This window comes from Phalacrocorax aristotelis, chromosome 13, assembly GCF_949628215.1.
Source record: "Phalacrocorax aristotelis chromosome 13, bGulAri2.1, whole genome shotgun sequence".
Lineage (NCBI taxonomy): Eukaryota > Metazoa > Chordata > Aves > Suliformes > Phalacrocoracidae > Phalacrocorax > Phalacrocorax aristotelis.
The window spans coordinates 14,616,770-14,638,054 of NC_134288.1; the positions used below are offsets into that span (position 1 = coordinate 14,616,770).

Here is a 21,285-nt window from a genome sequence, read left to right on the forward strand (position 1 = left end):
AGTTACTTACTGCTAACATAGATCATACCAAAATATTTGGCAGCAAAACCTTTCAGCAGGCCGAATTAATTTCTTCTTGCCTGCTTGACATTTCCTCTTCTTCTCTGTCCGCTAAACTTCAAACAGTTTCTTTAGATACATTTTCCCCAAATTACAGGTTTTACAGATCAGCCAGCACAACCGTACCAGAAGGCTGATGTCTGCTTTCAGCAAACTCGTGTGCAGGCATACTCCTCATGGCATTGCTATTCAAATACTGTAGCAAAGCAAAACAGACCAGACAAATGCAACATTAAAGTGCCATTACAGGTGTTTTGAAGTGTGTAAACCAGAAATAGACAACAGAATATTACTCATGGGGTAATTAGGGCACGGCAGTGAAATATTATCAGCTTGGTTGGCCTGCCATTTAAGAGCAAGGCCCATGGACTGCCAACTCAGGCTGAAATGAAACCTTGATAGCCTGTTGTTAGGTTAATATATGTTAGGTTAGACATTTCTGAGGGAGGTTGGGGTATGTGGGGGAACTGATCCCAGGATAAATACAAGCTAATTCTGTACTGGAGATACACCTTTGCTTTCTAACGTCTGGATTTGCACACTGCAGGTAAGGATGGCTTGAGTATCAACTGTCGTATGGGACACACATCTACCCTGGAGCTTCATTTTTTCAAGCCAAAGCCTTAGGACTTCTGGAATCATAGCTACAGATACAGGGATAGGAAATGCTCTACACTTCTTTCCAATGCCTTTGTCCTCACTGCAAGTGGCTGGACTATTTATACAAGTATATGCACCACCTGGGAATGCCTACACCCCTAAGGTGGGCTGTAAGCACAATTACAGTCAGTCAGGGTGGTGCATCTGGATGGTACTTGGGTTAAAAGCAACAAGCAGACTCTGCAGTGAAGACTGACTCTTGCTGTGTGCCTAAAGAGAAGCCACACTTAAAAAACACAACCTTTATTTCATAATGTTCAAAACAAAATAACGTATTTTTGATTGCTTTTAATATTTCTAGATAAGTGAAACTTATGTTAAGGCGGGGTGCTTTCCAAATGACAATTCTCACTTCTTAAAAGAAAAAAAAAAGGAACTATTCTTCTCCCCTGTTTTTAAAGATCACGAGAAAAATGCCACTGGTGTCATCCCAAGGACAAAGTTATGGGAAACTCAGGATCTGTACATGCATCATCTGACATGGGGTTGTCATGGGAGCAAGCTGTCTGCAAGGAAGAATGTAGCAAATTAAATTTGGCGGTGAAAGTTTGGAATATTCCACGAGGGCTTGATGACTTTTTCCTGCCAGTTAGAATCAAGTCAACTTGTGTCAATGCAAACTGGGCACCTAGTGATACGCACACTGACAGTACTGCTTAAAGAAAAGAAAACATCACCTCATATACCCATGCAACAACAGTAAGAGGTGCTGTGGTTTTCCGTAGGGTCACTTTTCAGCAGGGTTAGTTTCAAACCGCAGCTGTGGCTTTCCACCCAGGAGCTACGCATACAACCCTTCACATTTGAAGATCACAGCATTATCTCAGAATTTGCCACGCTCCATTTCCTATTCAAACACTACTGCTGTATCAATCTTTCCTAAGAGTGCCATTCTGCAGTGTACTGCATTATAATATCCCAGATCATTTTAGTAATAATACAAAAGCCTGAGAATTAGGTCAAAAGAACATGATGTCAACTCTATCTAAATTTTAAATAACTCTCATTGCAATAAAAATTGCCCATAATTGTACCAGCAAATCCAGGCTGATAATTTTTTGATCAGCACAGTACTTGCTGTAAGCTTCTTGCCACTCGCTATGCACAGGAACCATGTTACACAGCTACATCGTCTGTACCGAATCTTAATACGATTATTCTCACCTTAACCAAAATTCTGTGCTTTAGCACGGCAAATAAATAATCCTCATAGACATGTACTTTCAATGCATCAAGAGCACTGCTGTAGCACACACTGGCACATGAAAGAAGTTAGCACAAGCATCAGCAGAGGCAACGCTTTGATGGCACACGCTTGGGCAGGAACGTTCAAACCGAACAGGCACAGTCCTCTGCAGATTTGTACGTGCTAATACTACTACATCTTTATAATTAGCTACACACATTGGTTGGGCTACAGTCCCAGGGTTGCTTTATTCCTGCATCAGTCTGTCTCTCTGCTGAAAGGGGAGGTGGTATGACCTCTCATCTCCACCAACCGCTCGTGCTAGCTGCAGAGTGTTCATCTGGCTGTGCTGAGAGCTGAGCCAGGGAGCTGCTCGGGCTGAAAATTAATCCACTTACAAGACAGGGAGTGAGGGAGGAGGCAGTGGGGAAGAGAAAAAGGAGAACCAGTTTTCAGCCAGATCAAGCAGCACTCAAGACACTGGCATCAGGGAAACTGCACCTTTCCGCACAGCATTTTGCCAAATTAAAGCAACAAGGGCTCATATTTAGTAGGCTAAAGCTAGCATGTCTAGGCATACACTCTGCAGTCACACTCCTTGTAGAGTTGGCATAGCTGTTGAAAGTAATTATGGTACATGCCTAATTTTTTTTGTGCTTAAATCTAATGCAAATTCCCATCTGCTTAAAGCCAGGCATCCCCTAAAAAAAATTTTACCGAACTGGTGCTTTTCAGAGCAAAAGCACTGCAGTAGCACTTGATACCGTAGTCAAGTCATGTTAAACTGGCAATCATTGATTAACAAGACTAAGAATAAATTCTCATCAAGCTGCCCAGAATATTTTAGATCCACTTTCTTCATCTTTCCCTAAACAATTTTTGCCACTCCATCTCAGCACCACAAACACGTATCCAAAAGCAAGGTAATTGGAAACAGGCAGAAATCCAGGCAGAGCTTCTAATGAGCAACCCCTCTCGTCCTTCCCTTGTGGAAAGCAGCAGAATGCAACAAATAGGAGGGGAAGGACATATTTCACCATGGTTTAATCCCATCGATGTGTCAGATGAAAGTCATTAATCACCTGATATATTAATCAGCCATAGAAAGGTAACCAAGGAATCTTTAATAAGGGAGAGGGTAGAAAGCAGTAAAGGGGAAACTTAAATTGTTTTGTGGCTATTCTCAGGAGCTCAAATCCTCCACATCGATGTGCCCTGACTAGCAGATGTCCACCCAGAGCAGTAATTCATCCAGTGAAACAGCCACACTGACTCTGCAGGTATGAGCAGAAAGGGTGGGGGTTGAACATAGTACTTCAGGCTCCCTTCACCACACACACCATGCTGGCTCCTGCTCTCACAGCACAGAGTGCCTCCCCGCCAGCTTGGTCAGCCCCTCCAGCTGGGGATGCCCCTCGCCCAGCTCTAGCATGTACCAGCCTACTGCAGAGTCCTAAGCGAGAGCGTATCAGCACCGCCGACAAAACAACCACCACCCAAGAACACGACTGTCTCACCATCTGAGTATTTCAGCCTTTCTACTTATAACTTCTCTTATCGTATCAGAGTTATTTCTCAGTTCCTTTACTATACCTCTGACAGTAACAAGTGATTTAATTTTATTTCCACAATTTCTCCCATTTTATTTTTGGGGATGTCTATTAGCAATAGAGAGAAAGTCAAAATAAAAACACTAGCGATGAGCAAGAAGGCTCGGTAACAGGTGTGGAACTCGACTTACTGCACACTTCTTTTTAAAGTTATATATGGAATTGATGACCTTTGAAGAGAAACACTAAAATGAAGAAAGCTGAAATGTCAAGCAAGACATCTTGAGCTATCAGCCAGGTGCCTGTGAATTGAGAACACCCAAGATCCAATCAAACTCTTCCACCATCTTACTTGTCTTTAGACAAATCACTTAAGGGCTCAATCTTTTGCTATTAAGAGCCTTAAGAGTCGATAGCAACTCCAAAACAGAAGCAGATTTGGACCCTGGTAGTTTTCCTCTCTGTGAAGTCAGGAGAATACTTATCTAATTACAGAGAATCTTGTGAAGATTAGTGTTTTAAAAAGTACTGTATGCCAAGTTTTAATCATCATCATCATCTGGCTCTGGAGATATTCATAATTGAGCATCCACAACTTCCGAAATCAAAGAAGTCGAAGAATGAGAAACAAGAAGTGCCTGTGTTGCATAAACATCTGATTTCACAAGTAACTCACTGAGAGGACCCAACAATCCCAAATTTGGTAATTATTTTTAACAAAAACGTAGGCGACCCTTAATCCTTGTGTAAACCAATCATAAGCCTTTCAATCTCAGCTCAGATTTTAAATGGAAGTCGCTAGAAAACCCCGCCCCTGTGGAATCAATTTCTTTACTCTTACCGTGACTATCCTCACCCGAAAGAGCCCTTGAAGCAAAGTAATAGGAGGGAAGTGGTCATTTCCACTTCTGCTGGGTCAAACAGTAGAAGCCTTGATGAAAAACCTATTACAAAAATAGAAGTGCCATGCAAATCACTCCCCATGCAACAGCTGACGCAGTAATATTTTTTTTTAAAGTAATCAATAAAATGATCTAGGAGGAAAAAAAAAGATGTAGAAAACCAACAAAATTACATGATCAAGATGTCAAAGTTGGAGCAAGGTTGGCAGCAAATTATTCCATTTGGACGGATTAATGAGTGTCCTTCCCTGGCCTATTTTGGCACAAACTATTTTTGCCAGAGTGTGCCTCATGCTTAATGGGGGGAAAAAAAAAGAAGAGAAAAACAACTATGAGACTGAAGACTATTTTCAGGGTATCTATTAGTATGTCATTTTTGTCACCTTTTATTCCTCAGAGGATCATTAACAGTTTGAATTCACAGTTGTAAGAACTGTGAGGCCACACATAAATTTACCAAGAGAAATGGAAGAATATGCCCTTCAAATAGTTTTGGTACCAGTGTAATTTGTTTTTCCAACTGATCTCTTCAGAGTTTTATTACACCCAAACATTACTTACAGCAGTCTTAAGCAACAAAATGGCACAACATGAAATATTTTCTCTACATCCTAAACTTAAAGCACTTTTCTGCACACAACTGCATAAACAAGAGACTAATGCAGAGTTGGCTCGCTTTTAGAGGTGTATCTCTGTTTCAGCTGTGCTTTCATATCCTTTTAGAACCGAATGCCAAATGTATCGTATTACTTTGTTCATTCCACTTACAAATATCATATGTACCAACTCTCTCCACGTATGAAAACAGCTCAGAGAACAGCGGCATACTCTTTTGATAGTGAAAGGGTACGTACATCGCCTTCAGTAAGCATGACATAGTAAGACCTAATTATTATAAGACACCAACTTATTGTACACGGCTAGAGGCCTTATTCACGGGGGTTGCTGGCTGGGTATTGAAAGGGTACTGAAACAAAGCACAGGCCGCCAGGGAGATGTGGGATGCAGCAGTGGAGAGCAGAGCACAGCATGATGACGGCCTGATGTGCAAGCTTCCCTGGCAAAAACAGTGCTAAAGACTGTAGTCAGTGTAAAGTATCTCCCTGGAAGAAGCATCATGATTGTAATCAACATCCCAAACCATGCTGCTTCTTGTACTTCTTGTGAAGTCATTTTTTCTGGTTTAATTTCATCACTAATTTCCATTTCAGGTGCACATTAAAATGGTAGGGAAGGAGCAACTTAACTACTCTAATTTTATACTCATATATACTCTTCAAACAGACAAATTTGATGTGTAACTTAAATAGCAACTGAGCAAATATTTTAAGTGCAAAACTATGCATACATTGCAACTACCAGAAGATATGAGCAAAATTAGAGATTTTGGGATGCACAATGAGTAGCTACTTTTCTAGTAAGTTAAAAAAAAAAAGGCAGCAAGAAACTGATTATAGCTATAAATAAGGAAGGAATCCTCAATTTAGCAGGGTAAGTTGCTGGGGAACCACTTGAAAACTAGCCTATTAACTGTGTTTTCGGAATCAAAGGCAAAAATACCCACCAAACCAAAGCCAAATCAGAAATTTAGTCAGAAGCAGTGAGAAAACTTAAGGAAGAAAATACCTGACAGCTTATACTGTCTGGCATAGAACAAGATACAAATATGAGGTTACATTCTCCAAACCTAAACTTCCATATGCATTAGCTGCACCACTGTATGCTGCCAGTAAGTGCAGTGTAAAAACAGCTATACAAAAAAAGAGGAATAAAGAAAAATCTTAGTGCCTTTACACCTTTGCTCCTAGTCTGGTAAAAGTGTAGGAAGCCCAGAAGAGGAGACATTGCAAACCAGAGGAAATTATGCATGCAAATATTTTGAGAAGATGCAAAATATATTTTTAATTCACATATCGCAAGAAGCAGCAGTTGTAAACATAAACAGGCAACACTGGCAGTCCAAACCTGAAACTGCATACAGGAGGGCTGGACTCCTGCTTGTGAGAAGCATTAGAAGCACCAGTAAGGATGAAGTAACTGGTTAGATAAATAGGAGCAGTCATGGGAAAAAAACAAGTAGTGCATTTTTTTTCCCTTAAAGAATTACTTTTGTCTTTTGAAATGCCTTCTACAAGCACAACTAACCTGCATTAGATCTTTAAAATTATCTGCAAAAACATAAGATTTGGCTCCATAGTGAGCCCCACACCTACACAATTTTATAATTTGCATCATAAGTAACTGGATCACCAGGCAAACCACCCCCTTCTCTATTTTTTCCGCCCCTCGTGGAAACCGACCAAGGAAACGGGATTAAATTTAGAACGATAAAATCTTTAATCCATAGCACCATTGTATGAGGGACTTCATTTACAGCTCAGAGAACTAGACATTAATGTAGTTTAGTAAAGAGATTATTTTCATAAAGTCTTTATAATAATATGGGATAAAGTACTGCAGGCAGCAGCAGTACCCAATTTGTACAAATGTTTGTGAGGCCACAAGAATTACAGTTGAAGTAAGCAATTTTCAGAACAGCTGTAATACAGAAAGGATAAACTCAGTCAACTCTCAGTCTGGATTGTCTTGCTAGTGTAAACACTCAATCACTTCCATCCATGTGCATTTTAATCTTGCACTGCATTAAACATGGCAATGGTGATTCACTTTGCATACATTTCCAATGACAGCAAGAGTGTGACAGCTGTTCCAGACTGATGGCACAAATCCCTCTTGAGGAAAGGTTGCCTAGCAGGCCAAGTTTTAAATTCAACAACATCCCAGACATATCAGAAAATACCCTCTATGTCTCTACAGACATCTCAGTCTACAAAGTAAGTATGAAAGGATTTAGATATTGAATAAATATTGGGTCAAATGCCAGAGGAAGAGACTTGGCATAAGTCTGGCCCCTAATTCAGATAAACTGGTATTTAAATATTCATATATGTATGTAAAATAGCCTTCCTTTTTGCCTCTGGTCATCACACAGGAAGACAACGAAAGGAGGCTTCAGTGTTACCTGTGGTAGGAACTGTCACATCAGAGTCCCTCATTCGGAGACAAGAGAGAGGTCTAACTGGGAAAGAGTTCCTGACCCAACCAGATTCTTGCTTAAATCAGTGAGGATTTACTTGGAGGAAAAAAAAAAAAAAACAGCTTGCAGCAGCATGATGATAATGTTAAAGATCACATTCCCTACAAATACAAAGATGAAATTTAAGTCTGAAACAACAGCTGTTACCATAAACAAAACTGTTGCAAACATCATCAATAAAGCTTTCAAAGCCAACCAACTACACTGACAGAAAAAGGAAAAAGGCTGCTGTTGTATCAACTATGAAATGCATTCAGTAGTTATTAGTTGTTCCCTGCAGGGATCAAACATAAGACCAATACGGTAACAAGATAGTAGAAAATGAGTGTGACTGCAAGATGTGGGCAGAATTAGCAAGGGTCATTTGACTCCGGCATTGTCTCCAGCTAGGCAGAAAGCTATGTTTAGAGGCACTCTAAAAGCAAGAAACAAGACAAACGCTCAGTTTTCTACGAAAGTTACATTATAACACATGTAGAAGTTGCTTGTTTGATTCAAAACTCATTTGATGCAATCAATACCTTCTGGAGCTGGGTGCATACAACAAATTAAGCTTCTTTTAAAATTGGGTATTTGTTCATAGATGTAAGCTGACCTGAGCTCATAAAGTTGGATCATTCACTATGGTGATGATGCCTTTTTTCCAGCTGAGTTTCAAAACAGATCTGAAATTTCTGTTTAAAGGTTTGTACTCTAGTTTTTACAATCCTAATTCCAAATTAGAATGCAATTAAACAAAATTCAGCCTTGTATTCAAAGGTAGCTAACCTATTTAAAAAAAAATAAAGCACTGCATGACTACTGATAAGTTTTTAATTTATAAAACCTGTGAAGTGAGGGAAAAAAGGCAACAATTTAATTTCCAATGAGAAGAAACTATCAGAAACTCCTGTGCAAATTTCTCCTCCATATTCCTCTTTCACGGGGGATAAGACATTACACTTGGCATGCAAGGCAGCGGCTGGTAAATAGAATTTACTGCCAAGCATCTATGTGAACCTGTACCCACTACGATACCCTACCTGTGTCTTTATTTTGACATGATAGCCATGCTCCTAGGACTTAAGAAAGCCACCCCTTACCTTACACTGACATATGTATTTTCAATATAATTTGTTATCAGATATGTTTTCTGAAGCGATGATTAGAGGACACATCCCATCAACCAAATCAGACGGGCAGCCCGCCACCCTGATGAGCTTTAAATAACAAACTTGACAAACTCTTTCACGTATCATTGCAATGGTTCCATAGCTCAAAGTGAGCTGAAAATTGGTGCACAGCATGAGGTTCCCAAGGAACAGGAAATTATAAGTGTACGTGTCCCATCCCTCATAACAAAAGGAAGCGGTTCATCATATTAAAACTACAGAATCCCACAAAACTAAAAGACGTAACTACCAAGTAACAGCTACTCATGCTGATTTTATCACTGCATTAGGACCCTCCTTGATCCCATTAATGCTCATTACTTCAACTTCAATTCTTAAATTCTGCACAGTACAAAATTATTTAAAAGCCCATAACCCATAAATCACACTGACCAAAGCTTTCAAGCAGATTGTGAGATTTTTGGAAGTAGTCTTGGGGCACCTAAATAGAGTCATTAGATTTAACTTAACAGAAAATGCAGCTGAACCTCCTTGACTGCTTCACACACCTCAAATAATTGTTATTTGGCTCTCTAACCATCCTACGTGAAGTTTCTGATTTCTGTTAGTTCCCACACATACAATTCCGCTCCCTTTTCCCAGTGGAGCTGTTAAGTGTCGTGTCTCTAGTGTACAGGACACCAGGAGATTAAGGAAGCTCAAAAGAAACACTACCTTCAACTTATTCCACCTTTCCAAAAATGAGATGTGTCACGAGACTCTCACAACGCACCACTATCTTGCTTTTGTATCCAGTTCTTTCCCTCCAAACACTGCTCTCTTAAAGTGAAGTTAATAGTCTTGCAAAGTGATGAAGTCATTACAAAACCAAGGGTGCACGTGAAATTAGAATAATTCAGTGAGATGCAGCAAGTCTGCACAACTATAATGAACATTTATAGTTAGAATAAGCTACTGCTTTTAGCTAAGTTGCAAGAATACTGAGCATAACATGAACTGCAAATATTTAAGCATCACCAGAAAATTACTGATTTTGTTTGCTAGTTGGGCTACAAACTTAGATTTGTTTAGATTCAGGAAGCCTGTCTGTTATTTAAATACTATGTCCTCTTTTTAAGTGTATAATTTGATAATCAAATTCAAATATGCAGGGGGATGTGAAGGTTTACTTGTATTTAATGCAGTAACAATGATTTTACTAGGAATAAGGCTAGACAAAGAGAAGCGTGGACCGGTACATTTACCAGCAGAAAAGTAGATAGCTATTGACACAGCAGCCTCCAAAGAATAAAGAAATCCTAGTACTGACTGCCATTATGCTGCGAATACCAGGAGGGCTCTAACAGTTTGAAGAAAACAGCATGCACGTTTTCAGCTTAAAAGATGCGTATTAATTATACTAAACAGGCAACTTCTCACAACGCTGTCAGTATTTTGCATTCCCATTCCAGGGGCAATGACTATAAATCCCTATTTATCCAATACAGAACAGAACAAGCCCAGAGCCAAATCTCCCCGAATACCTTCCGTGCTTCAATCATTACAGACAGACCACGACAGAGATGTAGTTATATAGTTTAGTCACAATGGCTAAGTCCCTAACCTCTCCTCTGAAACTTGATAACTGCAGGTCCAGTAAAGACTAATCTTATGTCCCAAATGTTACTGAACTCTTGGACTGAAGAGCCTTAGCCCAGTAGCCGATAAGAACTGGATATTCATGTCAGACACAGGAGGTTTGGCATACCTACACTGCAATGCACAGATCTGACTAGAGTTTACACAGACTTACCTGAAGGAGCTCAAACTATCATATTTGGGAGTGGCAGCCACCTAACCACGGTAACACAGGTTATACGAGCTGCAGGGGACTGTGGCTAAATGCTAAAAACTTCACTCACAGCGCTGCAGATACACTGTTGGACTGAGCACATCTACACGGGCCAAGGCCACACCTTTGGACTGCAGCTCTGATGTGCCCAGGGGATTCACTTGAGCCGGTGACAGAGCTTGGAAACAACACTGCTAGGCCTCAGGCCAGGTCAGAATCAGTACCATTAAGACTGGAGAGTATTGGCTATTCTGGTTTACTGTTGTGCCCTTTGCACACAGCAGAGGTACGCAGTGACATATTGCATATGTGCAGGTGCAAAAATCACATACCGGGAACGAGAAAGAGCATTTCCAATTGGCAGCAACTCACACAGTTTTGCGAGGAATTAATCCTGCGTTTGGCAATACTGCTGTTTGCCGCTTGGGGAGCACTGCAACAGAGTGCTGAGTCATAAGTCCAGCCTAACCTGTAGCAAACCTCTAAAACGTTGCTGAAATGCACCTCAGCCTATGCCACCTCCGTTTTTGTGCATGTCCCCTACTAAACACTGCTCCCCCGACACTCTGCATCTGCAAAGAATGCAGAAGCACTTCAAACACCTACAAACCCAGGCAAGCTCTAAAATAAGTTACATACTAACAAAATTTCACTTGCTGACATTAAACAAATTATCTCTATTCCAGATGGGCACATTCTGCTGAAGCGACAGATCGGCCTCCCAGGGCAGCCATCCCGCGAAGGGCGCGAGGCAGCGCCCTACAGCACAAGTGCCGCACGGTAATTAACAACTGTATCAAAACAGAGCTAACAAAAGGGGCCAGAATTACACATCCTTGCGCAAATTTAAATTTTATAATTCCCAAAGTCAGGCCCTTGAGTACTGTAATCTGACTAATTCTCGGCAGATTGTTGGATGTTATCTCCTAGATAAAAAGAAAGGAAACATAAACGTAAATGTTGTCACATATAACAACAATGGCCTTTTACACCATTTATTACCAATAAAGTCTGAACAATAAACCTTTAGTTCGATGCTTTCTCACCTAGGCTGCAAGTCTACACCAGCCAAGAAGTGGAGGAAGTCACTGGCAAGACAGTAAAGCTCCTATTTCATGTGACATCAAAGACCAGGGCAAGGAAACGGGCACCTCCAGCCACATAATGGTGGGCAGAGGAGAGCGTCCTGCCTCCCACTCTTCACAGCTGCATTTCAGCACAGCACATGCTGATGCTATTTTGGAGCGTGTGTGTTATGGTGTAGGAGATGCGAGGCGGGGAGGAAAGACAACCCCTGCTCATGTTCACAGGCTGTGAAAAATTCTAGCATGAAAACCTCGTTTGATATTTTTTGCAAACAAGTAACAAACAGTATTTTGAAACAAAGCGCCAAATGAATTTAGAAGATTAACTGCAAACCAAGGGGCTGCAAAAGCTTCTTAAAAAAGGTTTTCAAATCCTTCACAAGCAGAAGTGCTGGCTAAGAGAGAGATGTGTACAACCCCATAGCGACTTTATAGGAGTCATTATAGAAGAAATCCTCACTTTGGCACCTTATTCCCCGCATCTTTTTGCAAACATCATACCTCCCTCTAGATTTTACATTTAAGAACAGAGCACTTCAGCAGCATCAGAAGCAAAGCATTTTCTGCTTTTTCTGTCTGTGTTTTGACCAAGACCTTTATCCATTTCCAGTGTTTGCGAATCTTGTTTACAGTCCTACCTCACTGACATTGCTGACCTACGTTAAGCATCAGATCTTTCAGTGCACACCGGCGAGGAGGCACAGCCGCGCCAGCCAGCAGCACCACTGACCTCTGTCAGTTTGGGTCTACTCGTACGGTGCGAAACAACGCTCTGGAAATAAACGCAACTATTTACAAAGGTGAGATTACAATTACAGCCGTATTACCAGGCAATATGCCGTCACAAAACCAGCAGGAAAAGAAGCGCTTAGAGCAGAATTTACTTAATGAATACTTCAAATTGGCCTTTCCTGAATGAAGGACAGCGGTCAGCACTGTTTGTCAGAAAAGACTGCAAGACAGAATTTATTGCTGAGGCATATGAATGCTATCCATAGCATTAAGTCTGTTTGAACATTAATATTTAAGCATACTTTAAAACTAAGCCACTTCTTAGCTGCAGTTAGCCAAGTAACATTTAACGTCGTAAGGAGTATACGTTGCTGGCTAAAGACTTGGCAACCAAAATCTATACGGTTAGTTGATTTAACTTCAATAGTTACCGATTATTTAGTCTAGAACCTCACCTGAAGGACAGGCAGCCTGACAAGTTATCTTTATTTCAACAAAGAACAGAGTCTGGCTGGGTTTACAGCTACCTGCGATGAAGGGGGTAAAAAACCCCCAAAACCCTGAATCACAATTATGTCTCATTGACAAGTCAGCACCAATTAAGGCCCCACTTTTTGCCCACCAGAGTTTGGATTTTCTTGCTTGTTGAAAGCATTATTATTCAGAACAAGAGATGATTTTCATCTAATCATACTTAACCAAAAGAATGTTAAAACAACAACAGTTTCCTTCTTAAGCATGTTTGATACTGCTGCCATAACAACATGCAAATACTTCAGCTCGCAACAAAGATGCGTTGATTCCATCCAGTGTTTATTACAGTGCTTTTTGATAAACCTACTTTATAGTAGTACTTCTAGTATATTTACTAACAAAAACAGGTAGACATCCCCTACATTTGAAAACATACACGAAAGCTTTTTAAAGGAGTATTATTTTTAACAGAAAACGGTAAAAAAATCATATTTTTTATAAAAGAGTGTATTTGCCAAATATTCAAATGAAGCTATAAAGCACCTCTGACTCTAGTAGCATAAATAAACTTGCTGAACGCTTATTTGTAATCCCAGAATATTGTATTACAGTAGCGCTGTCAGGCTACAAGACAGGCACTTCAATGTTAGCGAAAATTCAAACCCATTCAAGATTTTTATTTCAAGGAAGGACATATTTTCGCGCAGGCAGGGTATTCACGTCTAATTGATCTAAATGGTTTGTTAAATCATAACAACATGAGAAAGCCACGCCAGGCCGCCCAGAGGCCCGGCGCGGCTCACCCCCACGCCCCGGCCGCCTGACAGCCCGGGGAGGGCTCCCCTCGCCTCCCCCCCCGGGGCCGGGGGTTTCGGGGCCGCCCGGGCTCGCCCCGACCCCAGCTGAGGAGAACGAGGCGAACACCCCCTCCTCCGCCCGCCGCAGCCCCGCGGCGGCCGAGGGCTCCGGCCGAGGGCTCCTCCCGCGACCCCCCCCGCTCCCGGGCGGCCCCACGGGGCTTGGCCGCCGCCCGCAGCCCCCGGCCCGCCCTGCCGCCCCTCCGCCGCGGCGGGGGAACGTCGGCCCCGGGTGACGATCGTCCTTTTCTGGGCGCGGTGCCGCGCTGCCCGCCGGGGAAGGCGGCGGCCGGGGCCACCCCCCCCCACACCCCGTTCTCCCCTCAGGCCACCCTCGGCCCTGCGGCAGCCGCCCGCGGCGCGGGTAGGGGCAGGCCCGGGGGCGACCCCCGCGGCTCCGCTGGGGCTGGGGCGTGTGTGAGGGGCACTTCCCCGCCCCGCGGCGGGCGGGAAAGGCCCGGCAGGGCGGGGGGCGGCGGCGCTGAAGGACATTTTAGCGGCTAGAGCCCAACTCCGGCCCCCGGAAAATGGCTGCCGGCGGAGCGGGACCCGAGAGCGGCGGCGGCGCCGGCCCGGCGCGGGGAGGGGGCGGCGGGGGTCTCGTACCTTTGAATTTGAGCTCGTGCTGCGGTTCGAGGCTGAGGACCTGCTCCGCTTTCGCCATCTTCCTCCTCCTCGGCGGTGGCGGCACCAGGCGGAGAGAGGAAGGGACGGGAAGGGAGGGGAAGGAAGGGGGGGAAGGGGGGGGTGGCGCGCCCAGCTGGTTTATTCACCCCCCCGCCAAGCGGCCCCGGAGGAGAGGCGCGGCGGAGCGGAGCGGGGCCGGGCGGCGGCGGCTCGGCGGGTCCCGGACGCAGGCTGGCCGGGCAGGGGCGCGGAGCGGGCGGGAGGCGGGATGATGCAGCACGGAGGGGCCCAGAGAGAGGCTGCGGCTGGCGGCTGACGTGTGCCGCCGGCACCGCCGCCCGCCTCCTCCCGCCCGCCTCCCGCGGCCGAGGGGCCCGGCCCAGCCGCCCCCCGGCTCGGCGCGGCTCCCCCCGGCTCGGCGCGGCTCCCCCCGGCTCCCGGCAGAGGCAGGGCCGGGGGCTGCACCTCCTCTTCGGGGTCAAGCTACCGCCCGAGAGCCGTAAGGTGGTGGTGGTGGGAAGTCTAATTCATAATGAACTTAAATCACCGAAAATAAAGATTTTTGTAATCAATGACTTATTATCCGGTACCAGCCTGTTACTTTAGGCCTTCGTTCCGTAAACCGAGCAGCGCCGGGAGCCCCTTCGGCCACAGTGGGGAGGGGAAGAGACATCCAGGGCCGATTCCTGGAGCACCAGAGAGCCGCTCTGCAGGGACTGACATTCTAAGGCACGGCGATGCATTACAAGACCAGGAAACTCCTGGTAACTGCTGTCAAGCTACAAGGAAGACTTTTTAACAAATAAGCCAGTTTTTCAGATCATCTTAGTGATCTTAGATGCACCTTCCCCCCCCCCGTTTAAGTAAACTAACCAAAGTTTTGAGGTGTTTGGTTTGGATTGTTGTTGTTGGGTTTGTGGTGTGTTTTTTTTTTTTTAATTATTTTTACTCCAAGTAACATTATTTTAAATTATTTTTAAAATGTACAGGTTGTTCTAATATGAAGTACTGCTTTATTAATAGCCCTAAGGCAGCACTACATTTCACACAAACACCCCCCTCTCAGGTTGTTTTAAACATTCTAAAAGTTCTTAAGAATTTCTAAAGCATTGCTGTAACCTGTCAAATGCAGCTCCATTGTTACAATGGAGCAGGAGTTTGGGATGCCCATTTTACCAGCAGAAACATTCTGGTCTTAAAAACTGGTAATTCATCTACACCAAAAATTATTCAGTTGGTGACTGGACTTCAGGCATACAGGACATCAGAAGATACCATTTGCAGAGATAAAAAGCAAGTGTACTGACATCAACCTCCAGAGAATAGCAACTCCAAGCATACAGCTAAGTCAAGTCCTAATTAGGGCTGATTTCCAAACAGGCAGCAGGTGAAACATTGTGAAAATCCATTTCGTCACAGCAACCCAATCTGTGTGATGCAGCGCACCTCACCTCCATGCAAGTTCTTCTATCACGAATGTTGTTCTACTTTGTAATTGCCAAAAACGCATAAAGTAGCTAAAACGATCTGGAACTTGTAACAAGAAGGTGGTTGTTCTCATTTCTGGCAATAAAGGCAATGGCAAATAACATAGTATTTGTTAAATGTTAAAAATCATCACCACTAAAGGGGACAATGTCATCCTGTGCTCTAAGCACACCTACATCTTGACACTTCAGCTGCTCTCATCCACAATAATCCCTGTTTTTCAGCTCACCTGCTTAACCACCTCCCATCCTGTTCTGTCTTGGTTTTGTTCAGAGATGTCATTCGTTCCACACCAAACCCAACCCATGCAGGTGTTCAGTACAACTCTCGGTTTCGCATCACGCAAGTGAAACCTGCCAACTCCTAGCCCGTCCATCCAGGCCAAATTTTAGAAGCTTCAGGAAGATAACGCGCTGCTGTTCTTCCTTAAATTCCTTCTCTGTTGGAGAAAAGATGGTCACAATGTCATAAAGGGGTGCATTTTCTTTTCCAGGTCCCTGCTATTCAACCTTGCTTAGTTAATTAGATTTGGAGCCCTGGATTTTCTTGGCTCATTGTTTTTACTACTTGTGGGGAATTTATAGTATAAACTATGGATTACGTCATAACATTTCACCATCTCAAATCAGGGGAGAAGTGAGTTCGTTTATGCTTTGGAGTAAAGCTTTCTTTGGTTGATATTCTGCAAAGGTTATTTTCTTTCACAGAATCTCTTAGGTTTTGTTTTTATAAAGAGATGCTCTCGCCGAGGTAGGCATTCTCAGTCCAGTAGCTAGTAGAAAAGAAAAGGCTTTATACATACCTCCAAGTTAACTGGAAACTAATGGCGAGGAACAAGACAGAGGAAACTTTATACAACATATACATAATAAAAAATCCTAAACTGTTCAGCATGGCTACCCAGACCTTTCCAAGTTCTACTCTTTCTGAAAGAAGTACAAAGTACACCCCGAAGCATTTGATGATCCACATCTTAAAGGGTTTGCCAAGTTGTATCCTCTTACTTCACGCAACTGGCAGCTCGGCACTTACCTGCTTGTGTTTGAAGGACTCTCCCACATTTTCATTCAGGCCAAAGTTTTTAAAGTACAACATTGTTTATTTATCCTAAATTGAAAATTTATGAAGTCTAATGAACTGAGGTCGCCAGGTTTTTGTTTTATGTAAATAGTGGGTGTACATTTAATATTGTACAGCTCAGATTCATTGAAATGAGCATGCATGAAGGCTACCTGTGGTACTACGTCCTCACCAATTACACTAAACAACTCTTGCTTTATTAAAAATTCAGCCACGACAACTCTAGAGGGTTGTTGCCCAGGTGGGTTTTTAGCTAACAGGAGAAAACAGGGATGAACACTACCGGGAAACCCTGAAGAGTACCTGAAAGCTTTGTACTAGAACAATTTTAAAGAACAGTTTCATCTGTTACAAAACTTTTACCTTAACAGCTATAAAAGACTTGATCCAAGTAAAACATTCTCTCCTATTGTGTGTGCAAATTAGGTGGTTTGCATTTAGCTATCTGGATTCCGTGTGCAAACACATAAATGCATTCTCTGTTCTAGCACATTCCTTGTGTTTACCCTTCTTACGCTCTCTCCGACGCACATTCATGCCCCCTTATACAAACATACCTAACACTCTTCAAAAGCAGCTTACACACACCTAAGAGGGTAACTTAAAAATAGCAGGTACTGAACCACAAATTTAAGTTATCCCAGGTCTCCGTTAAAAAGGTGATGACAGTACGTGTTTCCTGCATGTGAACTGCAGCCAGCTGCTTAGTAGGAACTTGTATTAAACATTTTCAGGTGAAACAGTAGTATCAGAAACAGGACTTTTTTGCTTATTTACGCTTCTGAAGGCTGCTATTAACTCAGCATGTTAGACTTGCATCACACATTGAAAGAAGAAATCTTTTAAGTATCATATAAGACAAGTAAGATAACTGTAGCCAACTCCATATTTTTGTGCTCTACACAACCACCAAAGCAGTAATTTAAAATAAAACCAAGCTACCAACCAGCTGGCTGTACTAATAAGAAAGGATCCTTTCCCAGCGTGACAGGCCCCACAACACTTTGCAGATATTAAAAGCACTTTACAGTTTTGATTGACAGAACCCTGGCGTAAGCAGTCAAGAATTTTATATTTCATGCAGTCTAAGCTAAAAGCTGTGTATTAAATAACTTGACCCTGGTAGAATTTGTCAGGCCTTGCCCTGGTTGACAAGACTGCGTGTGGCCTGCAGCTTCTCAGCGATCATGCTGCAAAGAAAGGAAGCATTACACAAAAGCTGCGTTCTCTCTGGTGTTTTTCCCCCATACCTTCTTTGTACAAGTTCGCCTGCTGCCTTTGTCTGTGTATACATCAACCAGGGAAAAGCTACAGTTTCCAAACGACCAGTAGTCAGTACCTCTGGAAAACAGCTATTTGAATCATCACTTGGATTTGCTTCTATTGTGGTATTGCTTACATTCCTCTTCTATAATTCTGTTGCTACAGAGACTGTTTTTTTTAAGATGTTGAGAATTTTGGGACCATTTATAAATAAAGCCAGCACATTTATAAACAAAGCTTTTTATTAATAAAATGTTTACACCTTTTTTTTTTTGCACAATACATCAGACTGGTAGTGATTTAACATGTTATTACACTATAAAAGTTTATTATGAATGCTTAAGCTGAAAAGGCTGTTTACATTATGCCAAATCAACATTTCTGTATTTGCATTCTATGCACTATATGGGAGTGTAACAATTCAAACAAAAAGGAGAGAACAAAAGCCTGGTTTTCCTCATTAGCATCTACAAACCAACAACACAGACAAACCTGTACACACTCTCAGGACCAGCCCAAGAGAAGACTAAAAAAAAGTCTCAAAACATTCATAAGCTTGGGAATTCATCACTACAATATTTCATCACTAGTAATCTGACTACGTTTCATGCAGTGAAGCAATGGTTGTAAATTTGTGCAGTTTACAGTGCTGCAAGTGCTCTGTAACTTTGAGCGGCTTAAATTTGTTTTAATAAGAGATACTATAGTAAGAAGGCACAGACCTTTCAACCTTTGTAACAGGTTAATCCAATCCTATAATAAAAAGGCAGAACGTTCTTAAGAGGGAAAAGAATTGCTGATACAAAGGTTAACCTTCATGCTTAATTTTACAGGCAAACACTTACACTGCAAGAGCTATATGCATATCAGGTTATTTTTGTGCCCTGAATACACAAAATGCAAATGCAAAGTTTCTTGTTTAAAAGAAACCTTCAGAAGGATTTCTTTTTTTCTTCATTGTACTGGGGGTGGGAGGTACAAGGGGGAAGATTACCAGGAAGTCTTAAGTGTCTTACAGCTACAGAAACACAACCCATTTCTGTCTCTTAAATGAATTCACCGCGTCACAATTTCAATGTTGGACAAACGATATTCAGAAATAGGTAGTATAAAAAAAGGAAGTTAAGATATAGAAGAGTTGACATCATGTTACTAGAGCCCTACAATAATTTGCTCCCCCAGGTGAATATGCTTTTAGCCTTCGTTGCATGGTATAATACAGTAGTGGTACGTGTCTCAGCCACAATGTTTTCATAACAGTGTCACAAGACTGTACTAGCGAATTACCATTTTGTTTCCAAACATTTGCTGCTGTGACATACTTCTAGAACCTTCGAGGAGAAAAAGACACTCGCCACTTATTCTTGACTAAGTCCCATAAGGAAACAAAGGAACAAGTTGTCAAGAAAACAGAATAGATTTAATAAGAAATACATACTGTAACATGAATAAAAGTGTGGCAAGAAAGTAGCAGTGAACCTCTTGAGGTGTCAGAGTTACAGCATATCCAAGTGCAGCAACTGGATGGAGTATCACACTCACACAAAGGAAGAGCATGACAGAGTGGTCTGTATCCTTCAAAATGTGAAGAAGTAGCAGTTGGTTTGTTCAATAATACATATGTGAAAAAATTAACAGAAACAAAACAAAGAAAAACCCAGCCTCCTTAACAGAAGAGTACCTTTACAAAGGTCATCAGCTCCTTGAATAAAATTCATTGTTAGTGTTTCAACAAAAATTTAAGAACCCCAACTTGCAGGACGATGTAACGGTAAAAGCAAAATTGTTTCTTCTAAGAAGTCTTTTTTCTAGAATGAGAGCAGTTTCAGCAAATGCTGTCCCAATTTTTCAGAGACAAATCATCCTACTGCTTTGATTTTTCCATGTAAAATAGGAAGCACCAAATAACTAAAACACTAGAACTTTTCCAAGTATTTTAAAATAGCTGTTTATAGCATGTACACTCTGACAACACTATGTTAAAAATTCAGGGTGGGGGAAAATGGGAGGTGGGAGGAGGAAAAAGCTGACCCCAGGATCACTTTGACATGTCAGAGACTAAGCCCATCAGGACTCCTGGGTTTCAGGATAGTCGCATATCCCTTGAAGGATTTGTTATCTGAGACACTTTATGGATAAAGTTTGGTAACGCTCGTTTGATTTTTCCAAGAAATGCATTTTTGATCCTAGCTGACCACGGAGGAGTTTGCATTCAAACTTTTGAAAGCTCCAAAGTATCACAAGGGATTTTTCAGAAATGAGCATTGGTGTCAGAAGGCCTAATAATTTTAGGTAAATATATTTTGGCACATGAATTCTTATATGAGAAACAACGATGTGGTTCCAAGTATATTTCTATTGACAAGCTGGAGCCATCTGACTCCGAAAAGGACAGCTGACTTTTTTTTTTAATATTAGAACCTGTATTTCTATCTTAGATTGGTAATTGACACAACCATCTCATACCTATAAATCTTCTGTCACCTACCATTCCTAGGGCTGTGATCTATTACTAGGAATATGATGTGAACTTAAAATTTTAAGTTCTCTAGAGAATTTTTGTGCAGATTTTTTTTAGAAGCTTAGTTCCAAGCACACAATTCTGCTTCAAGTAACTGACTCGTCACATACAAACAACTTCCTGCTAAAAAAGCTAAGAAAGTTTGTCATCCTTTCTTGTTCATGAACAGAAAAGCCTCTTTTTTTTAGAGGTTTAAAGCATTTAAGAGTGATACATGAAGCTTTTTAGAAAGTGAAAAGGCAGTGTAGAAGTCAGTGAATTAGTCAGATTCTCCTCATGTCTGAGACGATTTTTTTTCTACTTCTTTGTAGCTATTGCTGCTTTTAACTGAGGTTTGCTACAGGGTGGTTAGCTACAGAGTTCAGACAGCTTCTGTCCTGTAAATCATCAATTCCCAAGATAGTCTTTGCAGATTGCTGATATAGCACACCACAAATAGACTACAGCATCCTTAATAAACACTACAGACTTGGTTCACAAAAGCCATTCAAACATCACTTATAAAGCTTCCATTTCCAACTAATACTCAGTTTGTTATTCTGGAAATCAACACTAATGTTAAGGATTAATTTAGGATTAACATAGTAACAAAAATCTTACTGAGGCCAACTTTTAAACCATTCAAGATATTCAACCTGAATTATTTTTTGATAATTAAAATGAAGCTTTAACCATGAACGTAGACAGCTCCCAATGAATCCCACACCTCTCAACCAGGTTAAAGGATTAGACTTCCACATCAGTAAGTAGGCATTGCCTC

The 21,285-nt window shown here is 41.9% G+C and overlaps 1 protein-coding gene across 1 annotated transcript in view; it reads right to left on the reverse strand.

Moving 5' to 3' along the window:
- Positions 1 to 14,503, reverse strand: part of VAPB (VAMP associated protein B and C) — a 31,971-nt gene extending 17,468 nt beyond the window's left edge. The window contains exon 1 of the mRNA XM_075109165.1: positions 14,153 to 14,503. Within this exon, the coding sequence (XP_074965266.1) occupies positions 14,153 to 14,210 (58 nt within the window). The 5' untranslated portion in view covers positions 14,211 to 14,503. The remainder of the gene's footprint in view (positions 1 to 14,152) is intronic.
- Positions 14,504 to 21,285: the final 6,782 nt, after the last annotated feature.